At 46.3% G+C, this 23627-nt stretch overlaps 1 protein-coding gene and 1 pseudogene across 2 annotated transcripts; both read right to left on the minus strand.

Moving 5' to 3' along the window:
• Positions 1 to 3868: 3868 nt before the first annotated feature.
• Positions 3869 to 19023, minus strand: Pxmp4 (peroxisomal membrane protein 4). Of its 2 annotated transcripts, none has more exons than XM_020170274.2 (4): positions 18827 to 19023; positions 13598 to 13660; positions 10049 to 10247; positions 3869 to 6925 (listed from the first exon to the last, which is right to left on the minus strand). In XM_020170274.2, the coding sequence occupies exons 1-4, from the start codon at positions 18937 to 18939 to the stop codon at positions 6659 to 6661; spliced, it is 642 nt and encodes a 213-aa protein (XP_020025863.1). In that variant the 5' UTR covers positions 18940 to 19023; the 3' UTR covers positions 3869 to 6658. The 2 variants fall into 2 exon arrangements, with proteins under 2 accessions (XP_020025863.1, XP_073930671.1); XM_074074570.1 differs by lacking the exon at positions 18827 to 19023 and adding an exon at positions 17389 to 18797.
• Positions 19024 to 21746: 2723 nt separating this feature from the next.
• LOC109690771 (pre-rRNA-processing protein TSR2 homolog pseudogene) lies at positions 21747 to 23118 on the minus strand (annotated as a pseudogene).
• Positions 23119 to 23627: the final 509 nt, after the last annotated feature.

Consider the following 23627-nt stretch of genomic DNA (forward strand, 5'->3'; position numbering starts at 1 on the left):
CCCTGGGTTCAATCTCACACTAAAACAAACAAAACAAGTAGGCACAGAGCCTGCAGCCATAAGCCCCCAGGTTATCCCCTTGGCCTTCAGTGTCACCAGCACATTCCAGGCTGGCCATGGTGAACTGTCAGCTTTTCTTTCTTTTTCTCACTTTCTGGCTGACACACACTTGGTCCTCAGGTTGACAGGCACATAGCAAATCAGTCAGGGAGGGCAGTGGGGAGGAGGGAGAGCTCAGGACTGGGAGAGAAAGACTTTTTTTTTTTTTTTTTTGATAATATATTAAGATATTCAGAGAGGAGGAGCTAGAGGGCCCCCTATTTTTAAATAATAACAACAACAACAAAAAATCCCTGCTGGAAGCCAGAGTTATATCTATGCCAAACAGGCCGGGAAACCCAGCAGGCCTCCTGGAGCCAGCAATGAACCGAAACAGGGGCATTGTGTCCAGGCCACTGGCTGGCTGAGGGGCATTGTTAGGGCCTGGCCTTGTCTGAGAAGAGGGGAGTAGAGGGGCAGGGGGAGTATGTTCCCATGACTCCCTGGGGAGTAAAGACAATCAGGACCAGCTGGGAAGCCTGGCATGCCAGGGGCCCAATTGGTAGGCGGCTAGCCCCGAGAGGGGCCATGGAGGGCGGTGGGGGACTGAGGAGGTACTGGGGAGGGGGCAAGATCAGGGCCTGTTTCCTAGCTAGAAGGAAAGGTCTAAAGAAGGAAAACCTGAGTTATTCACTACATCACATTCACCAGCCCCTACCTCCAAAGCCCTGGGTCACTATACCTTTCTGCAAAGTACACCCAGGTCTGCCCACTGTTGTATACTTGTTGCCATCTCCCCCTCCTCACCCCCTGTTCTCCAGGCCACCATGCTCTCCCACCTGGACTACAGGGCTTCATGTTGCCACCCTGAGCTCCTACGCTGTTCTCCGCATGCAGCTAAAAGGATCTTCCCCAAATCTAACTCACATCACATCATCACTCCCTTGCTTAAGTCTGCCAAAGGCCATCCATCATGCTTTGGAGAACACTCAAACCCCTTTCCAGTCCACGAAGCTGGCCTGATGGGCACAGCCTACCTCCCAGCTTCATCTCCACTGAGCCGAGCCTTGCTCCTGCAGAGTCTCAGCCATGCTGGTCCCCTTCAGGGCCTTGGAATGTTGTCAGCTGTTCCTTCCTCAGGATCCCTGCCCTGGAACACCCCTCCTTCACAGCTTTGTATAGCTCTGTCTTTATACAGGGCTCTCCCAAGTCATTCTGTTATACTGACCTGTATTACTTTGTAGTGCCTACCATTATAAATTGTGATTATATATATGTATATATACATATATACACACACATATATATATATATATATATATATATATAAATAATCTCACAATTTTTTTTTTTTTGGTGCTGGGAATAGAACCCAACACCTTGCACATCTAGGCGTGTTCTATCCTTGAGCTACACCCCCCCCCAGCCCTAAAAATGTTTAGATAATTACAGTATTTATTATAAACAGTCTCTCTTATAATCTTATGCATTTTTTTTTCTTTTTGTCTTTTTGGTGGTACTGGGGTTTGAACTCAGGGCCTCGGCTTTGCTAGGCAGGTACTCTACCACTGGAGCCACACCTCCAGTTCAATCTTACATATTTTATTAGCACGCAGAGAAGGGTTGATAGGCTCCTCCAGATGCTGAAGGGGTTCATGACATACATAAACAAGGGCACTTTGAAAGAAATATCTTTTTTTGTGCCAGGTGCTGATGGCTCATGTATGTAATCCTAGCTACTCAGGAGGCAGAAATCAGGAGGAACATGGTTCAAAGACAGCCCCAGTAAATAGTTTGCGAGATCCTATCTCAAAAAAAAACTCATCACAAAAAAACAGGTGGCGGTGGAGTGGCTCAAGGTGTAGGCCCTGAGTTTAAACCCCAGTATAGCAAAAAAAAAACCCCAAAAACCCAAACCAAAAAAAAAAACAAATTTTTTTTTTGGTGACAGGGTCTCACTACATAGCCCGGGCTGACCATAAACTGCAAACTTCCTGAGTGCTAGGATTGCAGGAATGCACCACCACACCTGGAAAGAAGTGTTTTAAGAGCTTCTGTGGCCTCGTCCTGCTCTTGCTTTCAGCTGACACCCAGCCCACAAGGAAAAGCTTGGGAGGAAATGGGAACAGGGTTTCTGATCCCTATCCTAGCCTTGCATTCAGTTCTGCCTGGTTTCTGTCTTATTAAATTGTGACATCTGCAGCTTTGAGCAGTCCTGGTGCAGTACACAGGGAGCCCTCTGTTTGGAACTCTTTCTCAAACCACTGCTCAGAAGAGAGCTCAGCTTTTCTTTTTCCACCACCTAGGCCAGTTCAGCCTTCCTCTCTCAAGAGTGAGCTGCAAGGGACCCTCTGCCTAAAATCAAAACCTTCACTCTAAGATGCCTTTCGAGGCTGAAGTAAGACATATTTTCTGGGAATCTGGGACAAAACAAGGGAAATAAAAAAGAATACTTCTTTTTATAAATACCCTCTCATTCGTTAAAGAAAGCAACTCTGAAGTTCCAGCTTGTGATGATGTGGGCTTTGTTCGGGAAGATGGAGCACATACAGTGTTCTGGTTTAGGAGGATGTCGGGTACAAAGCCTGCTTCCAAACCCAGGGTGCCCTCATGGAGTGGTAAAGGGAGCAGTGTAAAAAGAGACGCTGTCACCATGATCATTTTTGGAGCTTGGATGTGGAAGGCTGAAGTGGTGAACATCAAATAGGGCAGTTTCTTGGCGTTTCAGCCCATGAATCATCACTCTCATGTGGGCTCCCTTAATGATCTCTAATTTAGGAGCTGCTCAGCAGAAGGGCCCCAAACTAACTTTTTTGTCCTTCTCCTTCACTTGGAGTTCTGAGGCCTGAACATTGGAAGGTTCAGGACACCCAGGGTGGCTCATCCTTACACCAATCACACAAAGGACTTGCCTACACTATATGGAGCTGGACAGACTCACAGACTCACTTTTACACTGGAGTATTATTCAACGAGAAACTGGACACACAGAGGACGAGGAGGAGATGCTAAAGAGTTGAGACAACACTGCAATGTATAAGTTTCTCATGAGACAAAGAGAAAACCTCAGAAGGCTATGCAGTAGTGGGTACCCTTGACCGGGGGCTGCATTCCAGGGGGAGCTTAGGTGGAGGAGGGAACCTGATTATCCCTGTTACATACTTTTTATACCATTTGAGTTTTGTATTTTGTGCATGTATGACTGATTTAAAAATATTTATTACTATTATTTTTTTGGTACTGGAGGATCAACTCAGGGTCCTGCACTTGCTAGACAGGCATTCTACCACTTGAGCCACAACCCAAGCCCAAGGCTTATTATTATTATTATTATTATTATTATTATTTTTACAGTGTTTCATGTCAAATGCAGCAGGTACTGAACAAGTATAAATTAAGCCACTGCGCCATTTCAGGAACTGACATTCAGGAACTGCAGTGGCTACTAAGTGCCAAGGGCCCTTTGGAAATCCCCATTTTACAGATCATAGCAAACGGAGGCTCAGCTAGGAGCTGAGCAGGGCTCTTCCCAGGTCTGCTAGAAGCAGAGTCCTACTTGTTGAAGGGGACCACCCCGCCTTCCTCCCTGGAGTGTGGAGTTGGAGGCACCAGATGCTCTGGCAGGATCCAGAGTGAGGCCATCTGTGAGGAAAGCCTATTCTTGGAGAGCAGAGACAGTCAGTGGTGGTGCTGGCCAACCCCCAGCAGCGGTGGGGGGACTTTGGGAGGGCAGACAGCCAAGCTTTACCTCCTGCTGGGGAGCAGGACAGGCTAAGACCAGGGTGGACTAATCAGCTTTCAGGACCAGACTTCCTTCCACCTCTGCACATGTCAGAAATAACAGCAACGTTTATTGAGTGCTCACTTAACATGTCACGCCATTAAATCCCACAGACTCGTAAGGTGGGGGCTGTTACACCTTTTTTTACAGATAAGGAAACCGGCACAGAACGGGAAAGTCACTTAAGGAAACAGAAGGTCCAGGTCTTGAGCCTAGGTACTCTGGTTCTGACCCCATGCCCCTAACCACCACAAATACTGCCTCTTGACCAGCTGGACCAGAGGTCAATTTTTTGGGGGCTCCCCCAACAGCAGACACCAAGACCAGGATTTCGTGCAACTGGTTGTGTGAGCCAGTTCCTGGTTGTCCCAGGAAGTACTAGCCCCACGGGACAAGAAAGCAGATGGAAGGCATGTTATCAAGCTGGCTCCCAGTGTGGGAAACTGAAGCTCCATCCTGCTGGGTAACTCAGGGAGCCAGCGCAGAGCATGCACTCCAGGGCTGCAGGTGCAGGCATCTCTCAGCCCTGGGTTGGGGCTGCTCTAGGGACAGGTTAATCCCTAGGACCTCCAGCCTGCTGTGGGAGGCAGAGCAAGCACCAGTGGTAAGCAGATTCCTCAGACAGGGAGACACATGGGTCACAACAGAAGTTGCTGGTGTGCACAGAAGTGGAAAACTGGAGGGGGTACAGGCAGGGCACTTCCACCTTCTGCTACAGAAACTTCTTGGCCATGGCCAACCTCCCTCCTTCCCTAAAACTTCCGGAGGGGGTAAATGGATCTTCACAATCTCCTCTGCAGGCTTGCAGTGAACCCTCGTGGCTGAGAACCCTGTAGAATCAGACATAATCCCACCTCAATTACCCAACAAATCTGTGACTCACTGGTCACGCAGGGTAATAGCACGGCCCCATATCATTCACCACTACCTTGTTACTCAGGCTGGGGCTCAAAGTGGCAGCACCAGCATTGTCTGGGAGTCTGAGAAACGCAGGCCCACCCCAGACCTCTGAATCAGAACCTGATTTTAGTAAGCTCTCAAGCTACTCATGTGTACGTTTCTACTAGCAATTTTTAATAGATAGAGATGGATGGGGTGAGTAAATTCATAAAAGTAGTCCTAATAGACTCAAGGTCTTCCACTGGCAGCCTAGGGGGCTTATTTTCCTGCAGACTGGAGGTTTTATAAAATCTGCCTGGCACACAAATCTCCAGTTCACTGTGTCCTGTCGTTCTCTGCTGAACAGCACTTTGAACATTTCCATTTGTATCACTGCAGGCTCCTGCAGGCATTCGAGTTTGTCTCAAATGCCAGCTCCTTTAAGTAGCTAACATTTGCATAGCACAACTTAGGTTTCTAAATTTATAGTAAGGCACTGAAAAAAAAAAACCCACAAAAACCATAGGCTTTAAAATCAGACAGATCTGAGTTCAAATCCAGATTTGGCTATCATACTAGTTGTATTACCTTGGGCAAGTCATCTCCCCTCTCTGATCCTCAGTTTCCACATCTGTAAAATGGGGATTAACATACATACTTGGAAGGTCACCGTCAAAATTAGATGTGCAAAGCATTTAGGAGGAAGTAGGAACTCACTAAATGGAAGTCACTGGTAGCAGTGGTAGCAGGTATAGTTACACCCAGTATTATTATGATTATCCTCATTTTGTGAGAAATGAAGGCTCTGAAAGGTGGAGAATCTTCCCCAAGCTAACACAAGAGGAGTAGGGACTCAAACTCATGTCCTCTAGCTCTAGATTTGCACTGTCCACTAGAATCTTCTATGAGGACAGAAGTCCCCTGGTATAGTAACCGCCAGTCACATGTGGCTACTAAGAAATGTGGCTGCTTCAAAGTGAGCTGTGCTCCAAGTATAAAACATGCTTCCGACTTTGAAGACAGTATGAGAAAAAAAGAATATAAAATATTTCATTATGTTTTTATGTTAATCATATGTTGAAATAACATTTGGGAAATATTTAATTAAAATATATAATGAAGATTAATCTCACCCGTTTTTTATGGGGTTTTTTTTGGCAGTACTGGGGTTTGAACTCGGGGCCTCACACTTGTGAGGCAGGCACTACCACTTGAACCACTATGCCAGCCCTTCATCTGTTTTTTTTGTTTTTGTTTTTGTTTTTTTTGAGACAAGGTCATGCTATGTAGCCCAGGCTGGCCTGGAACTTCAGATTCTCCTGCCTTGGCTTCCTTTGTACTTTTTAAAATGTGGCTACTAGACAAAATTTAAAAAAAATTTTTTTTTTGGCAGTGCTGGGGATGGAACTTAGAGTTTCCATACCTCTGACCTATGCCCCCAACCCTTGAAAAATTTTAATTACATATATGGTTCACACTGTTTCTACTGGACAGTGAGGCTCTAGAACTCCAACAAAGCACCTGAGATAAGAAACTTAACATTACTTTTAAAAAGTATTTGTGACCACTGCCCACCCGCAAAATGCCCTGCTACATAGGCACAGTGGAAGAATGAACATGCCCACCAGGGTCCTCTGCTGCAAGGCCCCTGAGTTCTAGAGAGGGGTGTGACTTGTCCTGGCCTCACAAAGTCAGCGCGGCTGGAACCAACCCCAAGTCTCCTCTGCCTGATTCGACCATTTGTCCCACCATTCAAAAGTACCTACAGGATGCGAAACCAGTGCTTTTACTTCAGCAGACAGAATCCTGGGATAACACAAGTTGGAGTGTAAGGCCTGTGACGGTGAGAGGCAGGATTCACTGGGACGGTTTGCTGATGGAGTCAGACTTTGAGCTGCAGATGGTCACTGCTTGGAAGCTGTTGAGGAAGAGGGGCTCCCATGAGCCTTTGGGGCTGTATTACTTGGACGGGCTGCTGCTCTTATTATAGATGAGGAAGTCTGAGATGTCATGCCATATGTTGCTATCCTCATAGAGGTAGGTCATGGACGATTGCAGAGAGGGCTGCAGCATGGGCCTGTGATACTCAAATAGCCACAGCACCAGCCCCCAAAATACTGCAGTGTGCAAAGGGAACACGTTCCACCTGGGCTCTGGGATGTAGCCCTTCTCCACTCCCAGGCGGCACAGGGCAAACAGGACACGTGATGTCAGGTACATGTTGATCTGTAGGGAGGGAATGACAGGGATTACTGCTGGCCATGGCCACTGGAAAACTTCTTCCCGCCTAACCCCCTGCTCTGGGCATCTACCATTCATTGGCTCAGTGTTTCTTTTTTTTGGCGGCACTGGGGTTTGAACCCAGGAACTCACACTTGCTAGGCAGACGCTCTACCACTTAAGCCACTTTGTCAGTCCTGGCTCAGTGTTTCATAAAGACAGCGTGCAAGATGATTTGAAGTGGTGTGTAGCAGAAAATGTAATACTTCTATTTATCTTTTACTTTTTTTTTATTAGAGAAAAATGTAAAAATGAGTATATTTACATTAATTCAAAACCAAAACGTAACTTGACACCAAAAACATGATCCCCAAGAGAGAAAATTGGTAAATTGGATTGCCTTAAAATTTAAAAATTCTCTCTGTGAAAGTCTGTAGGAAGAGGATGTAAAGAAAAGCTACAGGTGATAAAAAGATGTTTACAAATGTATATTTGACAAAGAATTAGTATCTGGGATATTTGAAAACACTCAATAGTGAAAAAAAAAGAGAGATTCTAATTAGAAAGTAGGTAAAAGATATAACCATTTCACCAAAGAGGTCACAGATGGTAACAAACACAAAAGAAGACGCTCAACACCACAAGTCATCGGCACTGCAAAGTAAACCACAAGAAGGCTGAGGGCGTGGATCAAGTGGAAAATCAACTGCCTGCCTTGCAAGCACGAAGCCTGAGTTCAAACCCAAGGACCGCCAAAACAAAGTAAAGCCACAATGAGATACACCTACCAAAATGGCTCAATTAAAAAAACGCAATAAACTGAATGTTGGCTAAGATGTACAGAAACCAGATCATTTCTATATTTTTGATGGGAATCCATAAACGTACAATCTCTCTGCAAAACAGTTTGACTTCCTTCCTTCCTTCCTTCTTTCCTTCCTTCCTTCTGGCAATTTCTTTTAAAATTAAATGTTCACATGCATGTGAGCTAATAATTGCACTCTTGGGCACTTATGCCAGAAAAATGAAAATTTATGTTCATATAAACACCTGTACAAGAATGTTCTTAGCAGCTACATACATAATACCCTAAAGCTAGAAGCAACCTAGATGTCTGTCAAATGGTAAAATTATTATTATTATTATTATTATTATTATTATTATTTTGGCGACATGGGGGCGGTGAACTCCGTTCATTGTGCTTCCTAGGTAGGTAGGCACTCCACAGCTTGAACCATGCCTCCAGTCCTGAAAGGACAAAATTTTAACCAAGCTGTGGTACATCTATACCATGAAACACTCCCCAGCCATTAAAATGTGAACTATTGATATGTACAACAATTTAAATAAATCTCTAGGGAGCTACACTCAGTGCAAAAAGTTAGTTCCCCCAGGTTGCATACATAACATACGATCCCACTCACATTACATGTTTAAATGACAAAATTTTAGAGCTGGAGGACAGCGTCATTATCAAGGTCAGGGAAGGGGATGGTGGTGGAGGAGGAAGAAGGATGTTTCTGGGACTCCTAGACGTGGGGACTTTAAGGACCAGTGAGATTTCTAACAAAAACAGGCCTGGGAAAAACCTTCTTACAATACAAAATGTTCATACCTTCAGAGTCCTCATGTTCAGAAACTTATGGACAGACTGATTTATGTGCAAGACGTCTGAACAAAAAGGCAGACTGCATCTCAAGTGTGATAGCAAAAGGCTAACCCCTCCAAGTGTCCATCCAGAGGGACTAGGGAAACCAAGCTGGTCCATCCACGCACAGGTGTGCTCTGCTGACATTTAAGTGTCTAACCAAGATACATGGTTGTAGGGGGAGTACAATGAGTAGAATAATCCCATTATTCCACCCATGAGGTGGAAAGCCTCATGGATCCACAGGCACAAGCACAGAAAATGTATGAAAGGCCACACCAAACTCAGTTCACTGTGACTGGCTCTTGCAGTAGCTTGAGGGTTAGAGGGGAATGGAGACTTCTTTTTGAATTATTTTCTGAGTTTTATCATGATGTCTCCCAAGCACCTAGTTGTAAGCAGGCACATGGTCTCTGCATTTTTTTGGTGGCACTGGGAGTTCAACTCAGGGCTCCGCACTTGCTAGGCAGGTGCAATACCACTTGAGCCATGCCCCCAGCCATAGGCTTCGGTTTTGATAGCTATTGGCTTATTTATTCTTGTGTCTCTGGCAGATTGTATCATTCAAGGAATTGGTCAGTTGCATGTTGGTCACCAAATCTGTGAGAAGAGTTAAACACAGTGTCCTTTTAATGTCTATGGGATCTACAGTGACGTCTCCTCTGTCATTGCTGATATTGGTAATTTGTGTCTGGTCTTTTTTTCTCAGTGAGTCTAGCTAGAAGCCTGTTGATTTTATTCATCTTTTCAAAGAACTAGCTTTTGATCTAGTTGATTTTCTCTATTGATTTCCTGTTTTCAATTTCATTGATTTGTTTTAATTTTTTTTTTCCTGGTGGAACTGGGGTTTGAACTCAGGGCTTCACACTTGTAAAGCAGGTACTCTACTGCTTGAGCCACACCTCCAGTCCATTTTGCTATGGTTATTTTGGAGATGGGTATCTCTCAAATTATTTGCCTGGGATGGCCTCCAACTACAATCCTCCTGATCTTAGCCCTCCAAATAGCTAGGATTACAGGAGTGAGCCACCGGTGAATTCAGCACCTGTTAAGCAGGTGCTATACCACTTGAACCACATCCCCAGTCCTTTTTTGCTTTAGCTAGTTTTTGGAAAGGGTTTCAGGTTTTTGCCTGGGACCAGTCTTGAACTGTGACCTTCCTACATTTCCTTACCTCCTGTATAGCTAGGATTACACTATAAACCACCATACTCAGCTTACTTGTTGAGATGGTGTCTCACTAAATTTTTGCTCAGGCTGTCCTCCAACCATGATTCTCCTGAACTCTACCTCCCAAATGTAAGTTTTGTTTGATGACAGCCTTACTGTGTGGTAGTTTCACCACATTTTACCACAGAGTAATTAAAACAATAACAACTTTGCCCCAGAGAGCAGCAGACACAGTGACTCGGGGAACCACGGGATTCCAAGTATGGTTTTGCTGATGTGCCACCCTCAGGCCACCTCAGGGAGAACTTTACCTGGCTGTTGACGCTGTTGTTGTCTCCAAACACCAGGAAACCCCCGACGAAGGCAGCCAGGAAAGAGTGCACCTGGTGGGTCTTGCCTTGCACTCGGGACTGCAGAGCACAGAGCCCCTTGTAGATGAACACAAAGCAGGCCAGGTTCCGGGAGTGGGTGTACGTGGCCTGCAGAATGGCCCGCAGCTTCTCCCAGAGGCTGAACAAACACAGGGAGGCCCCGTGAGCGCAGGCCCCACTCTTCTAAGGCTGTTACCCCTTGGACATCCAGAACTGAATGAGGCAAGCAGCTGAAGGGCCGGAGTTCATTCAGTCCTAGGCCTCTGCCCTCCATGTCCTCAGGGCTAGGCGACTCTCTCGCCAGACTTTGGCCTTGACTCAGCCTTAGCGAGCCATTCCCTTTACCCTGCTTTTCTTTTCCTTCATAGTTCTGATCACCACCACCAGGCAATCTGCTTGTTTAATAAGCATCCCTGCCCCACCCCATCCCACCCCACCCCAGTGACGGCTCTTGAGAGTAGTGTGTACATGTGATTTGTTCACCCTAAGGGCCCAGAACAGAGCCTGGCACATGGTAGGTACTCATAAATCCTTTTTGGAGTGAACATGTGAAGAAATGAGTGAGTGAGTGCCTACTATGTGCTGGATCTGGGGATACAATTCTGAGAAGCAACAGGTCGGCTTGCTGCCCTCATGGAGCTTGCGAGAGGGAAACACAAGCACGAAGACAAGGGTCAAAGGCTGACTGACAAGTGAGGTTCCCAGGATGCAAAGGATGAATCCATGAACTTAAGAGGTGAGGGTGGTTACATCCCAGGCAGGGGACTTAGCACGTGTAAAGGCCCTTAGGAGGGACAGAGAGTGGGGCGTAAAGAAACCGAGAAGTCAGTGTGGCTATGAGCAGACGAGGTGTGGGGCAGAGGATGAGGGGCAACAGGGAGGTGATGGGGCCATGCTGAGTTTTGTCTCCCCTCAGAATGAAGAGGTATTTTTTAAGAGTCACTAGGGGGCAGTAGAGAACGCAGGGAGGGAAGCAGAGATTACACCTACCTCTCAATTCAGGAATGGCCACTCGAGAACCTTACATGAGCACAGAGGGTCCCCTGGGCCCTGTGGAAATCAGCCAGGAGCAGCTGGATCTCGCCCACAGGAACACAGTCCCCAGATTGTCAGTTTTAAGTCAAGAAAGCTGGATTTCAGTTGGGTGTGGTGGTATACTACTGTAAACCCAGCACTGGGGAGGGTAAGGAAGGAGGATCGAGAGTTCAAGGCCAGCCTGGGCTACATAGAGAGACTCTAGCTAAAACAAACAAGCCAAAAAAGGAAAGCTGGATTTCCATGTGGAATCTCCCAGTGTTAAGTGTTGGCACTGATTCTGCCTTCTAGATGTTTCTAGACACTGACTACTCTCCTACCTGCCTTGGCTGCCCTTCAGGTCTGAACCTACATTGTTGGTCACCTGGATCATTGCCACAGCTTGCTAATATGCACCTCCGTTTACCCTTGTGATGGCCCCTCCTGCCCTGAAAACCTGTTCTTAACCTGCAGCAAATCATTAACAATCACTCTGTAAGGGTTTGACAAAAGCCAAATAAGCCAGGCACAATGACACACTGGTAGTCCCTGCTACTTGGGTGGCTGGCGAAGGAAAATCACTGGAACCCAACAGTTTGAGCCAGCATGGACAACATAGTCTCAAAAAAACAAAAACCAGAACACCCACATAAGTCAAATAACAGCACACTCCTGCTCAAAATCTTCTAGCCATTTCCTTGTTACTTACAGGAAAAACCAAACTCCTCTCCCTGGCCTAAAGCTGGACAGGCCTGACCCAGGACACTGCTATGACCCTCCTTTCTCTCTGCTGTCTCCCCCTTTCAACCACTCTGTTCCAGCCTTCTCATGATCCCAACTCAGGGCCTTTGCACTGGCTGTTCCAGGAGCCAGGAACACTCTGTTCCCTGATATCCACTTGACCAACTATTTCAATCTTCAAATCTTTTCTCCATGTCACTTTCTCATGGATGCCGTCCCAATTTAATTGTGCAACCTGGTCCCCCTCTAACACCTCTAGTCCCCTCTCCTTCACCCACTGCCCTAATTCATCTCCACAGCCCGTGTCACCTTCTAGCATACCAGCTACTTCCCTTACTTATTTTCTGCCACCCCTGCCAGAAGATAAGCTCTAGGAGGCCAGGTTCCTTGGTTAGGTTTTTTTTTTTTTTTTGTGGTATTGGTGTTTGAATTCAGAGCCTACACCTTGAGCCTCTCCATCAGCCATTTTTGGTGTTGGGTTTTTTCGAGATAGGGTCTCACAAACTATTTGTCCATCCTGGCTTTGAACTGCGATCCTCATGATTTGTGTCTCCTGAGAAACTAGGGTTATAGGCGTGAGCCATTGTGCCCGGCTTCTTCTTGGCTGTTTTGTTCATTGCTATATCCCTAGCACCTAGAACAGTGCCTGACACATACTAGGTACTCAATAAATATTTGCTGAATGAATGAATTCAGTTTTTTAAAAAAATGATTCAGAGGGCTAGTGGCGTGGCTCAAGTGGTAGAGTTCAACCCTCAGTATTGCCAAAAAAAGAAAAAAGAAAATGTTTAAGGCTGGAGCAGTAGCTCAAGCCTGTAATCCGAGCTACTTGGGAGGGTGAGATCAGGAGGGTCATGCCTCAAAGTCAGCCTCTGCAAAAAGTTTGTGGTTCAACCAATGGCTGGGTGTGGGGGCACACACATGTCAGCCTAGCTATGGGAAAGCACAAAGAGCAGGATTGCAGTCCAGGCTAGCACAGGCATAATGAGACCCCATCTCAAGAATAAACAACGCAAAAGGTCTGGCAGTGGACTCAAAGGGTAGAATGCCTGCCTAGGAAGCACAAGAACCTGGGTTCAAATTCCAGTACCGTTAAAAAAAGAAAAAAAAATTCAGAGGACAAAACCCCATAACAAACAAAAATAAATAAGAAAAAAATTAAGAGAAAATCTTGCAAGTTGTACTTGGCCCGTAGGCTGCTGGTGGGTGACTTATCTAAGCTCCAGGTGAGTCACAGAAGCTCGTATACATAAAACTAGATCACAAGACATTTTCTGAGAAGAGCCTTGTGGGAAGTTATGGGAGATCAGAGGAAGGCCAAAACACTCGAGTGAGGGAGGAGAGATAAACTTTCCAGAGGAGGAGACGCACAGAGGACTGGATGGGTGCTGGGGGAGGTAGAGGTATCTAGGAGAGGACAGAGCATTCCTGCCACATGAGCAAATATGTGTAGATGGATGTACGTGGGCACGCACATGGAAGGGCAATGTGCTCTGTGTGCCAAGGACACCCCAGGGTGGACATGGCTGAGGCCAGGCTGCAGGAAGCTTTGAAGCCAGACCTGGAAGGTGGGCTTCTTGGGAGGACAGTGGGGCATTGCCAGGCAGGGACAAAGAATCAGTGCTGGACTTTAGGAGATATTCAGGGAGGACAGGGTAGACCTGTCTAGGAAGCTATGACAACTGTCTTGCCCCGAGGGCCGACCACATCCTCTCCCAGCTTGGGCATGGGTACCTGCCACTCTTGAAGAGAAGGGTCATGACGAGTGCATGAGGGGCCCGGATTTTGACTCCATAGCTGTGGAAAGAGAAGGAAACAGTTACTACTGCATCAGAGGTCTCCCTTTGACTCGTTCTCCTCTCTCCCTACTCTTAATTCTAATGACACATCGAGAGGGATAATGCTAGTTTCCCAGTCACATCTGGATTTAAATAACCAGCTCTTCCTGGGAGTGTGGCCTTAGGCTTGTCATTTAACTTCTTTGAGCCTGAGTTTCCCAACCGTAAAAAGTGATGTTAGGGCTATAGGTTTGGCTCAAGTGGTGGAGTGCTTCCCTAGCAAGCGTGAAGCCCTCAGTTCAAATCCCAGCACCACCAAAAAGCCCTCAGAGGCCATCAGAGCCATCAGAGATGATGTAAGTAAAAGATCTCCACCATCCCTGATCAACTAGCCTTGTGCAGTTGCTCCCTTGGCTCTTTGTGATGTTCCAGACTCATCTTTTATTTATTTTTTATTTAATTGATTTTTTTATGGTGCTGAGGATCAAACCTTGGGCATCACACATGCTCTACCACTGGGCTGCACTGCCAACCCCAGACTTATCTGTTTTTTTGTTTTTGTTTTTGGTGGAACTGGAGTTTGAACTCAGGACTTCATTCTTGCAAAGTATTCTCTACCACTTGAACCACACTTTCAGTCTATTTTGTTCTGGTTTGTTTGGAGATGGGGTCTTGTGATTTATTTGCCTAGGCTAGCCTCAAACCACAACCATCCCAATCTCAGCCTTTCCAAGTAGCTAGGATTACAGGTGTGAGCCACTGGTGCCCAGCTCCCAGACTTAGCTTTAACAAACATAAATCTCATCTCATCATTCCCAGTTTAAAAGCTTCCGATAACCTTCTGGGCATGGTGGTACATGCTTACAATCCCAGCCCTGAGGAGGCTGAGGCAGGTGGATTGCCAGTTCAAGGCCAGCTTGGACTACATAGTAAGATGCTATCTCCAAACAAACAAACGAACAACCCCAACACCTCCAACATCTCTCCACTCCTCCAGGCCCCCCCCTGCAACCTAGAAAGTGTGCAGGACTTGGCGAGCACTCACCTCTCCTACCTCGCCCTATGCCCCTCAATCCTGCTCCAGCTATACTGGCCTCCTGCAGTTCCTGACACAGGTTCTCTGCCTCGGGGCCTTCGGCTAGGCTGGGCTTTCCGGCTCTTCCTCTGCCCTATAAGTCTCAGGTCAGCCCACTGCAAAGTCTTCCTGAACCTCCAGACTAGGTTCATCCAACACCCCTGAACTCTACAGCTCTACACGCTTGATGTAATGACTTGATTATTCCCAATGATTTATCCTGTTGTAATTGTCTCTTTCCTCTGAGGGACTGTGTGCTGTGTAAGGACAGGGACTGGGTCTGGCTTGTCCTCTTCTGAGTCTCCAGCACTCTGCATGATACCTGACAAATAGTATATGCTCAATAAATGATTGTTACTGACTGAGTCTACTCAGCTTCTAATTACTCATGAGGGATGGTAACTTCTAGAAGGTTCTATCTTCAGCTTGGTCCATGTTAAAGTTAACAGATTTCCTAAAACAAGTAACATGCTGCTTTTTTCTACCTGTTTAAAATATATGTCTTTTCAACTATTATACACAGGAGGACCTCAAGTTTATAAATATTAACTTTAAAAAAAAGACTACACAGAAATATGTGACAATGTTACCAATGTCTCTGAGTTGGGAAAATATTGGGATTTTAGTTTTAAAACTTTTCTGTACTTCTAAACTAATCTATAATGATTAAGCATTGCTTTCAAAATTATTAAATCTTTGATACACAATTGCCTCTTTAATTGGTTCCATTATAACATTTTTACACATATATTATGTACTTTGATCATGTCATAATTGCCTCTTTTTAAGATTCAAATCTTGCCCTGCTGGTGGCTCACACCTGTAATCCTAGCTACTTAGGAGGATTATGGTTCGAAGTCAGCCCAGGCAAATGGTTCAGTGAGACCCTATCTTGAAAAAACCCTTCACAAAAAAGAGCTGGTAGAGTGGCTCAAGCTGTAGGCCCTGAGTTCAAGCCCCAGTACCGCAAAAAAAGAGAAAGAAATTAGAGAAATTTTAAATGTGAACGATTTAAAGTTGGTGTTATGGTTGCAGAGGGCATGTTGAATCACTTATCTTCTCCCCTGCCTAGCAGTGAACAGGAGACCCTGGATGCCCTCACCTCAGCCCCAGTGACCCATCTTTCCCCAGCCACTCCCCAAAGCCACATTTTCTCCTGCACAGGCAGGTTTTCAGCCTCCTCCAGCTGGCCAGGGTTACATGGCCCTTCCTTTTACTTCTGCCACAAGCAGAACAGTGCCCCCACCTCCCGACATCTGCCAAGCCCCTTTCCAAAACCCTCTAACTCAGATGGAATTTCTTACGTCAGGGTCCACCCCACCCTGGTCATACTAGAGTAGCTAATATAACCTACTCAGATCCAGCTGGCTTCTCTCCTATTCACAGGGTTATCCCTGATAAAAGGGATGCTCTGGCTTAAAGAGGACTTAAAGGACATTATGACGGGTGCATGTGATGTCCTAGAGAATCCTGTCTTAGATAAGGTAGGTGTAGATGACATCTGAGGGACAACTGGGACAATCTGACAATAGTCAGAATCTGGCTATTGATCAATAATCAATATTATAGAATTATTAATTAATTATAATAATACTAATTTAGCCACAAAGGAGATGTTTTTATTTTTAGAGAGGCACACTGAAATATTTAAGGCTGAGGTAGCAAAGTGAGTTCAGTTTTACATTGAAATATTTAGGGGTGGAACAGCAAAGTCAATTCAATTTTTCCACAGTTCAAACATCTCAGTCATCCAAGTTGGCCTTTCTAAATGGATGAGCTCTCTTCACAAATAACATAGTCTTATCTATACCCAGGAAGAGAAGCCATTGTTTAAGCCATTCCCTTGCCAGGGAGGCCTTTCTGTCCCTGGCAAATTCTTAAACTTTCTTTTTGTGTGTGGTCCTGGGGTTTGAACTCAGGGCCTGGCGCTTGCCAGCGGGTCCTCTACCACTTGAGCCACTCCACCAGCCCTCTCCCTGACAAATTCTAACTAGCCTTCAGAATGCCATTATCACCTCCTTTGAAAAGCATTCCTGATCAACTGCTACTGTCATGGTAGTTTTTGTTTTGTTTTGCTTTAGCCGTGCTAGGGATAAAATCCAGGGCCATGAACATGCTGGGCAAATGCTCTACTTCTGAGCTACATCCTCAGCCTTCTTTTTCCTTTTCTTTTTGATACAGGGTCTCCCTATGTAGCCCAGGCTGGCCTTAAATTCAAGATCGTCCTGCCTCAGCCTCCTGAGTGCTGGGATTATAGACATGAACCGCCATACCTGGCCCTGTCATAGTAGTTTAATTGTCAGATTCTTCTCCTGGGCTCAAGGTCCTTACAGATAGGCACAGCATCTTAGCACTAACCAGTAATGGGATCACTAACTTAGAGATTCCTGAATGGGTGCGTTTACTCTTTCCATTTTATAGAAGAGAAACTGAGGGCAGATGAGATGAAAGGTCACTCAGCTTTTAAATTAAAGAGCCTAAGGGCCTTGCCCCAGAAAATGCCAGACCTGGCTGGGAAAGTTCACTGAGGGCACAATGCCTGCTGGCACTGGGCCATGTGACCTCTGATTTGCCTGTGAATATCTTGGCTGATGATGTTATCTCAAGGGCCACTCTCCACCCTGGTCACATCAAAGAGTGGCTGATGTGATCTGATCAGAACCAGCTCCTACCTGACCTGAGTGTCACAGAAGCCAAGAGCCTGATATTGGGGTCAGGTATTCCTGGGTTTGAATCCTGGCTCCAACCTTGACCAAGGAATGTGAGCGTGAGCAGTGGGTATAACTCTCTGAGCTGTAGTCTTCTCATGTGGAAAGTCTGGATGATGGTAATTTCTACTTTGCACGCATTCATTCAGCAAGCACTTGAGATCCTACTATGTAGCAGGTGCTAGGAATACACCAAGGGACAAAGTTGATAAAAGTTTCTGTCTTCATGAAGCTCACTTGGTAGTGAGAGACATAGACTACAAAAACAAGATACATAGGTGAACTATTTAGTGTCTGATGGTGAGAGGTACTGCAGTGACAAAGTAGGGAAAGAGCTGGGGTAATCACAGGTGGCCTCAGTGAAGAAATGACACTTAAGCACAGGCCTGAAAAAGATAAGGGAGTGAGTCAGGTAGACGTGTGAATATAACAAGTGAAACAGCCAACAGTGGGCCGGGCCAAGCATTTACACATACTCTGATAATATCAATCTTCTCTCAATATAAGTACTATTTTTTTTTATCATTTTTACATATACTCACACGTGTATACATTGTTTGGGCCACCTTTCCCCCCATATAAGTACTTTCATGGGGCCATATTATACAAAGTGAAGCTTAAAGAGGCTAAATGACTTGCTCAAGACCACACAGGTAGGTGGCACCAGGATTAAGATCTTGACAGTGCCCAAGTTCATTGCCATGCCATGCAGCTATCAGGATGCCAACTCCAAGGGACACAGACCTTCACCTGGCTTGTTCTCGGCTTCGTTGCCAGTTCTGGCAATAAATGGTGGCTGTTTAAAGGAGGGCAAGCCCCTCCCTCCTTACAGGCATCAGCCAGGTAAAATGACTCCCTTCCTGCAGGTATGATGAGGGGAGAGCAATTTGTTCGGCAAATATTTGCCAATCATTGTCACGTCCCAGAAGTCCCATTGCAAAATGAAGAATAAGAGATGAAGTCATATCAATGAGAAGCAGGATATGAGCCCACGGGAGAGGAGTATCTACTCGCCTGCTACAAGCCAGAGTCCAGTTTCTTATTGGGTGGCTCAGGCCACCGAAGCCAAAAAGGCTAAAGGTCGCACAGTCAGGCGAGGTGAACTGATCCGAATAAGGAGATACTGATGACGGCATAGAAAGCGGTCAAACCAAGAGAGCAGGGTCGGTAAAGCAGGGAGAACCCAGAACCAGCGCAGTGGGCGCCCTAGCTCAAGGACCTGGCCAGGCGTTCGGAACCCAAAATCCAACTTCCACTGCACAGATGGTGGACACCGAGACCTAGAGAGGCTGTTCAAGAGCACAGGGCGCGGTGGCGCCAGGCCTCGAACTCGCGCCTCCCACCGCAGCCAGGCCAGTCCCTTAGTCCCGGCCCGACCCCTCTGCCCCACGGCCCCACTCACACGGCCCCGTTCCGGAAGCCCTTAAGCACGGCTAACGCAGCGTGGTAGCGGCGCTGGCGCAGCAGTGTGTTGACCGCCTGCAGCAGAGCCTGCAGCTGCGGAGGGGCGGCCATAGCACCCAAGACGCACACAGTTCAGGGATCCAGACGGACATACACTGACAGCCTAGGGTTCTGGCTACACATCCCCCCCACCCCCACCACCGTACCAGAGTAGCGCAGCAGCTTCGTTGTACCCATAGGCTGTTTCTGCCGTCATTCACACAGGAAGAGCCAATCATAAAGCGCACTTGTGTACAGGGACGCGCACTCTCTTTGGAATAACTGTTTGATTGGAAGAGAAAGGAGAGCTGATAACCAATCACAGTGACTCGACCTCAGTACGGTCTTGCTCAAGGATTTGTCCAATCAGAAGGTGTGTTTTCTTAGCTATGTGTTGGATTCAGTAGTGGGCTAGGAAGGAGGCGTGTCACCTCTTAGAGGTGGGATGGGTGATTTTCCAGTTGTGACACTGGGAGGAGTTTGGTCTTCTCTTTACACATTGACATTGCTGACCCACTATCTTTTCAGAGCATGAATCGCATGGCAACACTCAATGGCTTTCACTTACTTTTAAAATCCAAACTCCTAACCTAGGCCCACAGGAAGAACTTGTGTGATCTTGTCCCTGCCTCTCTCACTAGTCCCACTTGCCACCTGACTCCTCCACCCGAACTGGCCTCCTTTCTGTTCCTTGAGCATACCAAGAATTCTGCCTCAGAGGTTTTGCACTTGCTATTTGCCTGTCTGATACGCATCACCCCCAGCTTTCCCTCTCATCCTTCAGGTTTCACCTCATCTATCACCTAATGAGAGAGACCTCCTTAGCTATCCCATGGAAATAGTAGTGCTCCCTAGCTCACTGACTCATTACCTTGTGTGTGGGGGGGTTTCTTCACAGAACTTTCCACGCTTTGAAATTGTTTGCTACATGTTCATTGTCCATTGTTCCTACCAGACTGTTAATTCCATGGGGATGAAAACCTAATTGTCTTGTTTTCTGCTGTAACCCCAGCACTTAATACATGGTGAGTGTCCAACACATGTTTGTTGAAGCAATATGATTGTGTGTTGTCATCTCCCAGAACACTGATTGGTGACATTTATATATGATGTTACATTGTGGAGTTGTCACTGGATAACTGCTACACAGTAAGTGGTGGCTGTGACTTGTGAGGGTGTCCCCTAATACTTGGGCCATGTGATATTTACCTGAAATATTATTGCCTGGGCCACTATCAAAGGACCGTGTCGGAGGTCAGTGAAAGAGAGAATTGCTCATGTGGTGTTGATGAAAGCAAATACTGACTTCAACAAGAGGCTGGAAAACTCATTGAGGATGAGGTGATCACAACTATGCAGAATCCACACCAGGACAGGACTCCAGCTAGATTACACAAACACACGCACTTTTTCTTGCGGTACTGGGGATTGAACCCAGGGCCTAGCACATGCTAGGAAAGTACATTACCACTGGGCTACACTCCCAGCACTCAGACTGAATCTTGACTTAACAGACAGAAGAACAAAAAGAATGGAACAGACAGAAGAGTGTAAAAGATAAGAAATACAGACAGCTTTGGGCCCCTGGTTTGGACAAGTTCTGTGAAAACCAGGAGCAACTGGAGAAGATCAGTGTTCACAGAGTATGTACCACTTCTGGGGCTTTTGTGTCTAAGGACAACACACCAAGACCACTGGCCATCTTGGTCATTCTGTGAGTGTGTCCAGGAAGAAATAATTCTATGCAACTCTTCTGTTTATCCTTATAAACACTGAAATGCTTTAGAGTGTGAGGAATGCCCAGGCCAGTTGTTGAGTGAAAGTGAGTAATCAGATAATTATCAAGGGGACTCGAATATTGGAGCACTGAAGCCACTTACAACATAAAGGCATTGCAAATATTGAACCTGTTTCAGTTTGCCAACCACATGGGGCAAGAGGGGAAGAAGTGAAAGTTCAGGGCCTGCTCAAAGTGGAGAGTCTTACAGCAGAGCTCCTCATGTAAGCTGAGACCCCCAAAGGGTTTTATCTTTGAGTCTAATATGATACAAGTCCACTTGCAACTCACACCACTAGCCCCAAGGAACTGCAGAAAAGGCTGCTTTGATGCTGAGCAGAACAATGAAAGGGACAGAAAAGGGGGATTTTTTTGTTTTAAGTTCTTCCTTAGGAAGTAGTGACCATTTGTGAGTCTTTTTGCAGCTCAGGGAGTAGAGCCAGGTAGATCAAGGAATCTCAAGAGCTGGGCACAGGTGGCTCATGCTACTTGGGAGGCTGAGATCAGAAGAGTCATGGTTTGAGACCAGCCCAGGAAAATAATTTGAGAGGCCCACCCCCATCTCCAAAATAACCAGAACAAAGTGAGCTGGAGGTATGGCTCAAGTGGTGGAGTGCCTGCTTTGCAAGTGGGAAACTTTGAGTTCAAACACTAATTCCATCAAAAACAAAAAAAGAAATCTCAAGCTGTAATCACAGGTCTGGAGGTGGAGGCAGGAAGATCACGAGTTTGAGGTCAGCTTGGGCTACACAGTGATACCCTGTCTTGAATTTTTTTTTTAATTAAAAATAAAATAAACTAAAAATAATCACAATTGATGAATTGGAAATCTGGTTTGAGGCCAATAACTGACCAGGAGAGCACCCATGCCACTGTTAAAAAACAGGTAGAAAGTCTCTCTGGAGAAGATCACATCCACTTTTGCTTTAGGGAAACACCACAGGTAATTTTTCATGGGTGATGAGTAGAACACACTCAGAGATAACCTGCACCCAAGACAACATGAAGAATCAACACATAACAGATATTGGGTATCCTAATTCTCAGTCACTGGTTTAAAAAAAACTTTTTTTTGTTTTTTAAAGAAAAATACAGTTTATTTCAGGCTTACAGTAACTTTCAGAACACTGCTGTGATCTCTTCGTCCATCTGTTTGTTTGTTCAAAGTACCAGGCTACTAGGGTGGGTCAAGTATCCACTCCCTTGCTGAACTCTGAAGCTCTGCTCCCAGAAGCCTGATTCCAGGTCAAGCCACAGATTAAACAAGAAGGTATTATTTATTAAGGACTTAAGTCTTATCCCTGGACTTAAAAGGGATGGGAAAGTGAAGAGGTTGGAGAAAACAGAAAATAGCCCAACTCTCCCAACCTCACCTCATAGCAGGTCTTAGAATTCCTGAGGGAACTCAGGCCGGGAGGCTGGGCTGCAGTAAAGGAGTGGAGCATTCCTGGGAGGTCCCAAGATGCTCTATGTGGGGTTGGGGAGTAGGGGAGAAGCAATAGAGCTACTTCCCTTCACATCTTCAACTACTCTCTCTTCTGTCTGCATGTTCACCTCACCATTCCTGACCAAGCCAGCACCCTACAGCTGTGTGCTAGTCCTCTCCACAAATCAATCTGCCCACTGTCCACCAGTCTAGCTCCTCCTTCAACCACACACACACACACACACACACACACACACACACACACACACACACACACATCCCCTTCTTTACATTGACTGCACCCAAGAGTCGCTATGCTGGGGAACCCAGCCTCATTGCTCAGGTGATACCTTAAGGCTCAAGGGGTATGGTGGACTAGGTCACATCACCCCACAGCCAAGTACCTTAGGGCTTTTCTTCCCCTGGAGAGAGCTGGACAGGAAAGCAGGGAAGAGGGTGGGGATAGAGTAACCAATCCAGAGGTCTACAGCCCCCCAAAAACGTTCCTACAAATAAGTCTCAGAACGCCTAACAAGGGTCCAAACCATTTCCAGCCCCACTCATTTCTTTCTCCGGACAATGGTCCAACCATCTTCCACTATATCCTCTTCTTTAATAGTCTGGGTATTTGGTTCAGATGGTTCAGGCTGAGAGCAGACCCCAGCTGTAGCAGCCCCATCAGTCGTATCTGTGACCTCCATCTCTTCCACGCTGTCCACATCATCTTCATCCTCATCGGTCTCTCTGACTCCCCTATGTGCGGTGGCTGTGACTTTGCACTTTTTTGGGGGGATGTGAGAGGCCATCTCCCTCAGAGCAGCCTCATCACCCCTCTGAAAATGGTGGAACATGGTCTGCAGCTGCTGGCTCACCTGGGGCAAGCTCCCATCCTCCACAACCGTGTCAAACTCATTGGTCATCAGCTCTCCAAGGAAATCTTCCACTTCATCTAGCTGCAAGTCAGCTGTAAAGCGGGCCAGGGGTCTAGCGCTGCGTGGACGCCAGCGCTAAAGAGAGCTCGCGCGTCTTCCGCGGCACCCGCCATCATCCGATCGAGAACACGTCTAAAAAAACCTTAACGCTAGAAAATACCTATAAAAACCTGTGGTGGTGCATGTCTATGCATGCCCCAATACTCAGGAGGCTGAGGCAGGAGAATTTCAAATTCAAGGACATCCTAGGCTATATAATGAGTTCTAAGCTATCCTGGGCTACATTGCAAGACAAAAAAGAAAGGAAAGAAAGAAAGAGAGAGAGAGAGAGAGAAAAGAAAGGAGGGAGAGAGGAAGGAAGGGAGGAAAGAGGGAGGGAGGGAAGGAAGGAAGGAAGAAAAGAAGGAAGGAAGGAAGAAGGAGGGAGGGAGGGAGGGAAGTGGGAGGAGAGGGAAGGGAAGGGAGGGAGGGAGGAAGGAAGGAAGGAAAGAAGGAAGGAAGGGGAAAAAAGATAATAGCCATAGAGAATAGGGAACAATTTAAAAAATACAGTGAACTTGGAAAGGAGCCAAACACAACTTTTAGAAATGTTACTTTCTATTGACATATGGCCCAGCATTGGGAG

Source organism: Castor canadensis, chromosome 5 (assembly GCF_047511655.1).
Source record: "Castor canadensis chromosome 5, mCasCan1.hap1v2, whole genome shotgun sequence".
Classification (NCBI taxonomy): domain Eukaryota; kingdom Metazoa; phylum Chordata; class Mammalia; order Rodentia; family Castoridae; genus Castor; species Castor canadensis.

Coding starts and splice junctions, on each gene's coding strand:
- Pxmp4 (XM_020170274.2), bottom strand. CDS start 18,939: ATGGCCGCCCCTCCGCAGCTGCAGGCTCTGCTGCAGGCGGTCAACACA. Junction 10,248..13,597: donor CTTCTCTTCAAGAGTGGCAG/GTACCCATGCCC, acceptor GTGTTTGTTCAG/CCTCTGGGAGAAGCTGCGGG. Junction 6,926..10,048: donor ACAACAGCGTCAACAGCCAG/GTAAAGTTCTCC, acceptor CCCTCCCTACAG/ATCAACATGTACCTGACATC.